The 12,337-nt window shown below is 39.1% G+C and overlaps 1 protein-coding gene across 2 annotated transcripts in view; it reads right to left on the reverse strand.

The window, feature by feature from the left end:
- The window catches only part of GRIN2A (glutamate ionotropic receptor NMDA type subunit 2A), a 438,976-nt gene that overhangs the window by 132,072 nt on the left and 294,567 nt on the right, over window positions 1-12,337 (reverse strand). For both annotated transcript variants that reach the window (XM_035266897.3, XM_054242570.2), the window contains exon 5: window positions 1,312-1,426. In XM_035266897.3, coding sequence (XP_035122788.2) covers window positions 1,312-1,426 — 115 coding nt within the window. The remainder of the gene's footprint in view (window positions 1-1,311; window positions 1,427-12,337) is intronic.

The raw sequence follows: 12,337 nt of genomic DNA on the forward strand, positions 1-12,337 counted from the left end.
TAATGTCTTTCTGATTTCTTCTTTGACCTATAGGTTGTCTAGAAGTGTGTTGCCATTTCCAAACATTTGGGGGTTTTCCGGATAATATTTTTGTTACTAATTTTTATTTTAATGCTGTTGTGATCAAATAATGTATCTTGCATTATTTCAATTCTTCTAAATACATTGAGACTTTTGTTTTATGCTCCAGAATGCAGTCTTCTTTGGTGATTTCCCATGCACGCTTGAAAGGCTGTGTACTTTGTAGTTGTTGGGTGTAGCATGCAAAACTTTCTAAGCTTCCTCATTACTGTTCTTTTCTAGAAATCTGTCACTGCCTTCCCAAAGTCAATGCTTTTGTTTGTATAGCATTTCCCCTGATTTCAGTCAATTACATTATGTCTCCCATACCACATCCTGTATCTTCCTTCCATCTAGGGTCACTCAGGCCTCCATTTGATGTACTAAGTGAAGATAAATTTTAAGATGCTGGAGTAGTTCAAAGGTCATGCATTGCTTGTCAAATAACAAACCAACAAAAAAGAATACAAAAAAAAGAGAGAACGATATATAAACATAGGCTTCCTTTTGGATCTTTCTTATTCCAGTCTTTATACAAAATTATAGTGACTTAACCATTGAATTATGAAGGAGTAAAGAGGGGAAACTGGGATAGTCATTGCATGTATGAGATCATCTGTAAATTCCCTGCAATGTCTCTCTTCTCTGGCCCAGGTCATGACATGTATGGTACATAAGATTATTTTTTTTCTTTGCATACTGATTTTTTTGTATTTTTCAATAGTTAATATACATGTACTTGAAAATATGCTTTACAAGAAACATAACCTCCCTCTCTAAACCTTGATTTACAGAAGTGATACATTTAAGTTTTCAAAATTCATTTATTTAAAGTAGAAGCCTGAGTACATGAGAATATAGAGGGTTAGTTCATATGGCAATTATCATGGTACACAACTAGAAAGTGTAGGTAAACTTCTGTGATCATTGCTATCTAGTCAACACCTACTAGTGTAATGCTGCAACGCAAACTTCACTGTCTTTAAATTATCCTAAATTCAAATACTTCCTACTGGGATTTGAGAGCAGACAGAAAGCACCACACAATTGCCACAGTACACCCAGGGAAAGCATTCCAATTGCACCTTATAGATGTAGTCTGCCTTGTTGCAAGAAAGACATGCTCTTGACTGTGAGATGGGATCTAGAGCAGTTCAACAGAAAACACTTGGGAGAAAGAAGCACCATGAGCCCCTTTCTTGCCCATGCTTTCTTCCCTCCCCTGCATTCAGCACACAGAAGACTGCTCACCTTTTCCCATTCCCGGTCTTTGTTCAGCACAATCACCACCAGCCTAGGGTGCACCTGGTAGCCTTCCTCAGTGAAGGATAAGTCCTTGCCATCCCATGTCACATTGACCATAAATCTAGAAAGAGGGAGAGAGAAAGACAGATTTTTAGGAAAGAATTAAAGCAATTAAACAAATGAGTGGATGCCACCATTAATGGAATACTGAAAAATTACTAACTTATAATGCTATATTCATCACAAGAAGTCTCTCTGTAGAAGTATGAATAGCCATGCAACCACTGCTAGTTGACCAGACTTTAGTAACTGACTGTAATTAACACATGGAATGTAAGCTTTACATCCTGCCAGATCCATAGACCTATGTTCAAATTATCTTCTTAAAGGAAGATCTGAAAGCACATTCTATTATGCTCTAACAAGCTTCCCTGAAGGAAGCTGCTTGCTCATAAACCACATGGCATCCAATGTTGAAGAAATGGCATTCCATCTATTCATTATTTATTCAACTAATATATATTAAGCATTTGCTACATGTCAGGACTCAGCTAACTGGTTCAGGGTAAATAAGAAAATGGACATGATTGCTGCCCTCATGAAGTTTAGAGTCTAAGGGGAAGGATAGACATTAATTGATTAATCACAGATTTATGACAAATGCTACAAAGGAGAGGAGAGTATGCTATAAGAAAGTGAAACAGGGGTAAGGCAATGCCGAGGAAGTGCAGCTTGACCTGAAGAATGAGTTGGCATTAACTAGATAAAAAAAGACACAAACAGGCAAAAGAGACAACAGGTGCAAAGACCCTGCAGCGTGCACACAAGGAACTGAACACAGACCAGTGAGGCTGATGCAGAGAAAGACAGGAAAATGTGAGATCAGGTGAGGCTGAGAAGATGAATAGGAGCAGACAGTGCAGGATTTTAGAGACCATGTTAAACGTCGTCTGTCTTAAAACCATGGAAAGACGTAGAAGCGAAGGTGTCATCAGGAGGTAATAGATTATGCCACTTGAAGGTTGTGTGGAGAACAGATTAGAAGGAAACCAGAGTGGGTACAGGGGGACTACTTACAGTATTCTTATAATCCAGGTCAAAGATAATGGTGACTTTGACTCCAGTTTTGGCCAAAGAAGAGAATAGGAAGGAGGAGAAAAAGCAGCAGCAAATGAGACTGAGTAAAGAGATATTCAGTAGGGATTTAGTGAAAGATTGGAGGAGGTTAAGGGACAAAGAGGAATCAAGGATGATTCCTGGAATCTACCTTATGTAATATGTATAAACTTAACTTTTACTCTAGGTGTTTTCATTGCAGGTAACATCTGTCTGCCTTACAACATTTATACCCACCTCACTTCTCAAAGCCACCTTGGCCTATAGTCAGGCTGAACTCAGGAGGCCAATGCAGACTTCATCTCCCAGATTTTGAGTGAGAGGTTCCCCAAGGGATCCACTCTCCACACAGCTTGAGAAAAACGTGATGTCATTAAAGACTCTGAGACAACATGGTGGTGGCCACTTAGCAGGCACAAGATAAATACAATATAGTGAATTGAAGCATTCATAGTGACTTCCCCAGAAAGATACCATGTCTCTTGCTTCATATTCCATTAACATCCAAAACAGGTAAAAGGTAAAAAAAAAAAAGTAAAAAAAAAAAAAAATAGAAGAAGAGAACTAGGCTACAAGAAATTTTAAAAAGAGAGACTGGCCTAATGGGTCACATGTACACCTCTGGACCAACATGGAGCAGAAGAGACTGATGGTGGTGGTGTTTGGGGGAGAATCTGGTTTCCAAGGACAGGGTAAAGAAATTGGGGAAAAGACAAAGAACAAATATTATGTATTTATTCAATAGACTACTTGGGTCATTAAAAATCATGTTTTTGAAGATAAATTAATGATACATAGGAAATGCTCACTATTTAATGTTAAAGAAGCAGAAAACAGGATTTAAAAAAGGCTTGTCTATGTCCAAAAGGTATCTTTGGTGTATCTTTGTATTCTACAAATTCTCTGCAATCAAATACTTAAACAGAAAACTGAAACACTGCTATTCTTGAAGGAGCAAAGGTTAATCACTATTCTATTTGGTTCATTTGGGGTATCTCTCATCAATTCCTGTATTTTCTTTTTTCTTTCTTTTTTTTTTTTTTTTTTTTTTTTGAGCTGAAGTCTTGCTCTGTAGCCCAGGCTGTAGTGCATTGGTGCAATCTCGGCTCACTGCAACTTCCACATCCCAGGTTCAAGCGATTCTCCTGCCTCAGACTCCTGAGTAGCTGGTATTACACCTGCCACCACGCCCAGCTAATATTTGTATTTTTAGTAGAGATGGGGTTTCACCATATTGGCCAGTCTGGCCCTGAATTCCTGATGTCAGGTGATCCACCTGCCTCTGCCTCCCAATGTGCTGGGTTACAGGCATGAACCACACCTGCCCGAAAGGTATTTTTTTTTTTCTGATTTAACAACTATTTACTGTATGCCTGGTATATAGGTCAGGATTTACAGTCTTAGAGATACAGAGATAAAAAAAAGTATTTATCATCTCTCTTACCCACATTCTTATAATTCAATGGCATAAACACATAAACAATGACAGCATCTATAATGCCACTTATTCACTGATGGAGAGTAAATGTGAGAAGATGGGAGAACACAGAGAGAGTCCCTAACACAACCTGGGGAACTTGAGGAGGGCTTCCTAGGGAATCTTGATGGGTGAAGGGGTTGAGGCAGGAGAAAAAAATCTGGGAAGAGGGATCATCTTAAGTAAAGAGTCAGCAAAGGAAGTAACACAGGCTAGCGGAAATAGGAAACGGCTTAGTAAGGCTGATAGTTACATTATGTGCAATGGGACAAGTCTGCAGAGGATCCCTGTAGCCAGATCATAATGGACACACTGAAGGGTTTGGATTTGTTCAGAAGGTCATGGGGAGCCAGGAAACATTTTAAGTAGAGGAGCCATACACTCAGATTTGCAGCCAATAGGGGCAGAAGTGAAAATGCTTCTCTGTATTTTAAGAGAACCTGAACATTTTTATTCACAGTTTAAAACCATTCATTATCTAGACAATTGAAACTTTTTTTTTCTCTTCCTTCTTCCCTTTGATGTTGCCTGTCTGGAGTTTGATGAACTAAATGAATATGGTCCAGATACACACATCTAAGGGTGCTCACCCCACACCCCTTATTGACACTGTAAGGAAGACATCTGCATGGACTGAGTGTCTAGTGGAGAACTGGAGTCAAATTCCTCATTATTAGCAGGCCTTGAAAGTAACTAATTGAGCCTAAGTTAAGCAGTTTTAATTTTTTAATTTGACATTGTGGCTCTGATTCCATGGTTATTTTTAGCCCTGTCACATTGTCTGGCATACTGTGGGGGCTCAGTTAATGTTTGGCGACTGAGTATGTTGACAGATCATCACCAAAAGGGACATCCACCCATCCATACATTCATTTATCTATATATCTATCCTTCCACCCATCTGTCGATGCAGTCATCTATCTATCCATTCATCCATCAATACATTTACCTGTCCATTCATCTAACCATCCATCTATCAATACATTTATCCATGCATTCATTAATCCATCTATCCATCAATACATTCATTAACACATTCATCCATTCTTCCATCCACTAGGCATGTTTGAGTACCTCCTATGTGTCACATCATGTACCAGAACTATGCTAAGAAAATGATACAAAAATGACCAAACATACTTAATTTTTCAAGGTTGAGGAGGGGGACACACAAAAAACTAATACCTGTAAAAGCAGAGATATAGACTAAGTTGGTGGAAAGCATAAGAGAAGGAGTGGCTAATTCTATGGTGATTCCTTGACTGGAATAAGGAAACAAAGTAGAAAGTGTTTGAGTTGTGCTGAGAAGAGGAATGAAAAGCTGAGCAGCTCTTGCTCATGCACATGGAGGCAACACAAAGTCCAAGGCAGAGAATTCTGAAACATTATAATGTGTTCAATGAGCTGCAGTCAGTTCAGAATGACAGGGAAATGGGGGCAAGTGGGAAAGTAACATGGGAGAGGAAGCTACAGACAGACACAGGAGTAAAATAAGTAAGTGCTGTATAGACTGTACTACAGAGTTTAGACTTCATCCTGTTTTTATTTGCAATGGAGGCTTGAAATGCAAGTTTGCAAAGGGCAGATGGGCAAACAGATGAGGCTTTGTAGTAACAAAGCAAGGAATAGAGATGATAGTCAAAGAAAGCAACAGCTGGAATGAAGAGATTGGACAGATAGTCAGGGAACTGCAATGGAATTTCAATACAAAAACTACCAACAAAGACCACCAGTGGCCTTGGCCTCAGCTAGTAGAAAAGAAGTTACCAGTCACGCTGTACCTGCTGCCCCAAGTTTGTAATTAGGGAGGCCAACGCACTGGGTTGTTTCTTATAGAGTCCAATGAGATCTTAAGCCTAGTTTAAATTATCCAACATTTTGGGGTGAATGAAGTTCAGGATGAGTCTACGTAGTGCCCCAAATGTGGAAAAACTGAAAAGTTCAGTATATTATAAAGAAATCTGGAAATACCCAGTTTACTGTTTGGAAATGGTGGATCAGGGGACAAATGCTTTGGTTTTGACATAGACTCTTGGAGAGCCATTCACAAAGTTACATAACATGAACTGAATGTCACAGCAATTGGTTTTTGTTTATTTGCTTTTGAAACGAAATCTTGGTCTGTCATACAGTCTGGGGTGCAGTGGTGCAATCTTGGCTCACTGCAACCTCCACCTCCCAGGTTCAAGCAATTCTCCTGCTTCAGCCTCCCCAGTAGCTGGGATTATAGGTATCCACCACCACTCTGGCTAATGTTGTATATTTCTTAGAGACAGGATATCACCATGTTGGCCAGGCTGGTCTTGAACTCCTGACCTCAAATGATCCACCTGCCTTGGCCTCCCAAAGTGCTGGGATTACAGGTGTGAACCACTGCTGCCCAGTCAACACAGTGATTGTTTTAATCAATAAGCTAGCATGCGCAGTTGAGCACCTTTGTGGATTTGCCAGTTGAATTTACTTAAAATCTCCTTCTTTAATTTCCCATCTCCATGTCCTCCGCTTGTTTCCTTTCCTTCATTTTGTAGTAAAAATTGGATGCAATTAGCAAGGATTATTTACAGGCAAACACTCTTCTTCAGATTATATGAAAATAACTATGTAGAAATTCTCTTGCTTCAGATTTTTCTGTATTCCTTTAAGATTCAATATTCTGGGCGAATGACTCCATAGGCTCAATGTTAATATTGTCTTTCTTTTTTATTAAGAGTCTTCAGTCCCTTAGGAGGAAAAAAAAAACACCTCTAACAGAAATTTCTGCTCAACAGTAATTTCATTATGAAGTTGGCAGGGAGCAAGTAGCTATTACCTTCAATTCCCCCATCCAACTTCTAGGAAGGACAATCCATATTTCCATGGGCTTTCTTCCCATTTAAACTGCTCCATGTAGCTACTGAGCATGTGAAATGTGGTTAGTCTGAATTGAAATGTGCCATCAGTGTAAAAATAAACACAGGATTTTGAAAACTTTCTACTTTTCAAAAGAGTAAAAGGTCTCATAAATAATTTTAGGTTGGTTTCATGAATGTTGGAGTCTATGAAAGCTATTATTAAAATTAACTTTATCTGTTTCGCTGTACTTTTTTAATGGGCTACCAGAAAATTCAAGTTGCATGTGACTCACATTATATTTCTAATGGACAGCTGTTCTACACTCTCTTTGTGCTTTTGCTTTTGTTTTTAACTGGTAGACTGTAATCATGGAACCAGGGAGCTCATCTGCCTTGTTTAGTATAATATTTCTACTGCTAAACAGGGTGTGTGACACAGAGCTGATGCTGAACACATGCAGCATGAATAAAAGAATAAATTGCTGCTTCTATGTTGTTGAGGTTTCATGACACTGAGGAAGGCAAATAGGCTTTACAGTGAGATAGTACCTGGAAGAGTGGGCAGCATATTTAAAACCTACTAAGCCTCCATTTCCTTTTTTGTAAAAATGGATTAAGTTAAACCATAAAAACTAGTCATGACAGTTTCATATGGTTTAAGCTAACTTCATAGTTCACATAAAATGCCTACCACAATGCCTGCCATACAGCTATTAATAAATAGTAGTTAACATGGAAGCAAATTTTTCATGTAGTTCTCTTTTTCCACCCTGTCATATTTTCTAACAACCCACTACAAATGCAATGCTTTTTAAAGCCATAATTCCCTTTGCCATTTAATATACTCATTTTCAGAGTCCCTCTGTCCTTGTGTGAACAGCCAACCATACATGTGCTGCCTAAGCTTCTTTATTACTTAAAATATCTCATTCCTCCAGATTTCTATTTTATCTCTTTCGCCTTACAGTCATAAGTCTCCTTTAACTTACAAAATCTAATTATTTGAAATGTTCTCTAGACACATTTATTATTCACTATTTCCCCTTAGACTTGAATTCTCTTACTGTTTCACAAATGCCACCATAACCCATTTTGTGTTTCTCAATTTTTGGTTAATATTCCATTTGCTTTGCCATTTCTGAGGTTCCCAGGGATGTTTCCCAAATCACAGTGTCCCTTAAATGCCTTCTTGAACGGCTTTGGGTGTCACGGTTTCTTCATTTGTTATTAAATGTACATGTTTTTGAAAACAGAGTCGCTGTTTTCTTTAACCTCTTTTCAATTCTCAAGACAGTTTCATTTTTAGAATTTTTTTTTTTTGCTCTTACAGTATTCTCTTGGTGTTTTCAAATTCCTTTGACTTTGATGTCTGTCTTAGTGCTTTCTCATCTTCCATTAACTATTCCCTCATGGACACAAATGAGTGCTCATCCCTCTTTAGTACAACCTCACTCTACTTTTACCAGTTTTTAATTCCAACTCATCCATCTCCTCGTTCTCTTCTTCCTCTGAACGCCCTTCTGCTGTCTTTTGATGTGAGCACCTTCCTCTTTGCCCTGGTGCTCAATTTCATATACAGCACACACTGGAAGTTTCCTGTTTGCCCTGAACAAGGCTTGACAGCAGAGCTAAGACTTAAATGTCAAGGCAGAAAAATAATAACTTCAACACAGAGATCCTCTAAAATGGGCTCAGAAACTACAGCATAAAGAAACAGAAAAAAGAAAGGGATTTTTTATGAGGAGAAAAGTATTGTTTACTCTTTCAATACAAATTCTATTGTGGCCAACTAAAAAAAAAGAATGTTAGTTGTCTTAGCTGAGCAATACTGAATTTTAAAGATTTTGGGACAGAAAACAGAAATCTTCATAAGGGGAGGAGTCTTTTTTCTGATCACTGTAACTCTAAAACACCTAGACGAGGGTGTGTCTTGACTTGACTTTTAAGTTGGTACTTACAAGTACCTGTGGAATATACGAACAAATAAATGAGCAGTCATAGGTCTCTAGGATCTTGCACACTGAATGTTTAATTCCAGTGCAACAACTGCTAAGAGGCAATACTGCAAGAATCGGATATCCTGAGTTGGAATTCAGTTTTGTGGCTTTCAACCTCAGGTAAGTAGCCTCAATTCTCAGAGTATTTGTTTCCTTTTCTGTAAAAAGTGAGGTCATAACAGCCACGTCACTGGATAATTATAAGGATCACATTAGATGACATTTAATGAGGTATGGAACATGATATGGCCAGCAGAGTGCCTGGCACATTATGGGTATCTGCTAAATGATTGTAGGGGTAGCAGTAGTTGTTATGGTTTTACATAATTGTCTTTCTTCCTTCTAAAATTTGGGGTCAAAAAGCTTTCTTTTAAATTCTGGAGAATGATTTTGGCTGCTAATTTCAGTCCCCCAAGGGAGGCAATGCAAGCTCGTCTAGGCCCTACCCCAAGAAGAGAGGAGGAGCTCATCTGATTGTTCAGAGCTTTCGGTACCTCCTGGACTAGGCTTACTGGTGGGTGAAGCTTCCATGGTGCAAAGGCTGTAATCCATGTGCCAGTTCAACTCATGGAGCACACCTGAGTCAAAGGTGACTCTTTAAGGACAGGACCCTACATGCTGTCTTTTGTAATGCAACCTCTATGTCTAAAACTTGAGGTAAGTAGGGCAAAGCTTTTTTTCTGTAAATATGGCTCTCCTCCTCCCCACTCCAGACAGCATACCTGAACCTTTGAACCAACTGGCCAAAGATTTTAACCAGAAGCAGGGCGTATAGAGTAGAGTCTAAGATGGATGTCCTAATTCTACTTTATTGGGAGTTTTGGAACCCTGAATGACCATTAATAAACTGGTTCTTTGAATTCCACACTGCTCTTGTTCCTTATATGTGGCATTTTCTCAGGAACCTGGGATGAGGAATCTGGACATTCTGGGTAGTATTTATAATACTGTTAAAATAGCACCAAATATATCACCATTAACTTCTCATGACTATGCCTCACCTAACCACTTTGAATTGGCAGGCAGAAGAGCCAATGAAACCAGCTCATGTAAAAAGCTTATAATCCAAAGGAGTAGAAAAAAAATGTAACATGACCAGCATTTCCAAGCTCACTCAATCACCTGTGCCTATGCTGCCAAATTATTCAAGATCTCAAAGTGGCAGCTGTGTATGCATTTGGCTCTTCCTACCAAAAAACATAGAATGAGGTGATATGGATCAATTGACATTCAATTCAAGGTGTCATTTTTATTCCAGAATTTCTGGATATTCTCATATTGGAATATAGAACCCATAAAATCAGGGATTTTGCCTGGATTTTTCCCCGCTGCTTTTTCTCTCTTGCAGAACCTAGAACAGTACCTGGTATAGTGTAGATGCTCAATGCAAGTTCATGGAATGAACAAAAGTCTTGGCTCTCTGTATTTTTGTTTTCTTTTGTTTTTCCTTTTGATAATGAGCCCTCCTTTCTCTATCTGTCCAGTGGGTGTCTACCTGCGCTCTGTAAACTACTACTAGGAATCCGGTACGGTAACTCAAAGTCAGAGAGGAAAGGTTGGCGGTGCGATGTCAATGGGACTTTAACATTCCTAATTCCACTTATGTCATTAATATGTTGTTCTTTTTTCTTTTTTAGACAGAGCCTTGCTCTGTCGCCCAGGCAGGAGTGCAGTGGTGTAACCTTGGCTCACTGCAACCTCCACATCCTGGGTTCAAGCGATTCTCATGCCTCAGCCTCCCGAGTAGCTAAGATTACAAGCAGGTACCATACCTGGCCAATTTTTTTGTATTTTTAATATAGGAGGAGTTGGTCAAGCTTGTCTCAAACTCCTGACCTCAAATGCTCCACCTGCCTCAGCCTCCCAAAGTGCTGAGATTATAGGCATGATCCATCACACCCCATACCTGACCAGGGAAAATATATTTTTATATTAATCAATTAAACAAATAAGCTAGATAGCAATTAAGATATTTGCTCATCCATGCTGCTACAAAAGAATAACTCTGGTCTTCAAATCAGGAGACCCAGAAACTTGTCCTATCTCCCTGAATGTGTGAGTAAGAGCAATTACTTAAAGATAAGGGAATAAAATGTATTTAGCCTCTAATATGTATTGAATGGTGTGCCACACACTTCCCATATGTTACCTGAATTCTCACCCTAAGAGCTAAGTGTAGATTTTTTCATTTTACAGAGAGAAAACAGAGGTGTGTTTCATAATGGTGTGAAAGGCTTTACAGGGTGTCAAGATACTTCTGGTTGTTCATCAATAGCCTCTCTTTTCTTCTGCCTTAGTAAAAGAAATTCCTATTTTTAGAGGGACACAAAACCTCCAATAATAAAGCTTACATTTCCAGCTTCCCTAGCAGCTAGGCATGACCCTATAATGTTCTGGACAATAGGAGGAGAGAAGATATGTATAACTTATAGGAAGTACTATAAATGAAGGAGGTGAGCTCATCTTTGTTCCTTCTTCCTTCCTTCTAGTTGCAATATATATATGATGGCTGGAGCAGTAGCACCCGTCTTGAACCATGATGTGGAAGCCACCGGCTGAGGATGGCAGAGCCACAAGGTAGAAGGAGCCTGGGTCCCTGACACTGTGGAATATCACACCAGCCCTAGACAACCTTTGCACTTCTTTTGCACAAGAGAGAATTCAATGTCTATCTTCTTTAAACTACTTTTATGTTTTAGAATTTCTATCATTAAAAAAATTTTTTAGCTTATTTAAGCAGTCAAATGGTTATTTGAAGCAAAATCTTTCAGATTTCAAAGGCTTTGAATTAGGGTGCACCTGTGCCCATTTAACCTCCCTATGCCTCAGTCGCCTTTTCTGACAAGTGGGGGAGGGGTATCAAACACTTCTTTATCTTTCCAACTCTGCAACATTTAATTTTCTCTCCTGATCATCCCTCACCCCTGTGAATATACAGTGCATTTGGTCCTAACCCCATCTCTTAATATATGCTGTTCCTCCTACCCAGAATGCCTTTCCACCTCATCCTCTTCGGTCTAAACCAGATACTTGCATTTTGCAAGGCTAATTTCAAGCTCTATTTCTTCTTTGTGGGGAATCTTTCCTTCTCTTGGTTCTTTTTAGTCTATTCCTCATGTGTTAGAACTTAGCAATACATTGTCTCCTGCAATTCTCCGAGGAGTCCACATTTATACATTTGGTCCCACCAGAAGCAAAGATCAGATCTGCCCTTTTGTCATTTATGTTTATCCAGCAGAATTGCCATTGAGCACAGCATGTTCACCATTTATGGACTTGATTCAAAAAGGGATACCTTAATCTTCACCTCAGGACCACCTTTTCCCTACTTGACACCAAACACAAGGAAGGCTGAGCAAGGACAATAAGCCAGGAGACAAATCATTGTCCACATTATTTTTCTGCAGCTATAATTCCTGTTCATTCCCTGTGTCAGGCTTATAGGCCACCCCTCATGATCATCTCAAATAATACCTTCTCCACAAAGTATTACCTGACTCCTTCAAGTTAGACATATCCTGTTCCAGCTCTGAACCCCTGTTCTTCATGTGGCATACACCTCCTTAGACGGCACCTTCTTTATTTATGTTAGTCTCAACCACTCAGAGCTC

This window comes from Callithrix jacchus, chromosome 12 (assembly GCF_049354715.1).
Source record: "Callithrix jacchus isolate 240 chromosome 12, calJac240_pri, whole genome shotgun sequence".
In the NCBI taxonomy this organism is placed as follows: Eukaryota; Metazoa; Chordata; class Mammalia; order Primates; family Cebidae; genus Callithrix; species Callithrix jacchus.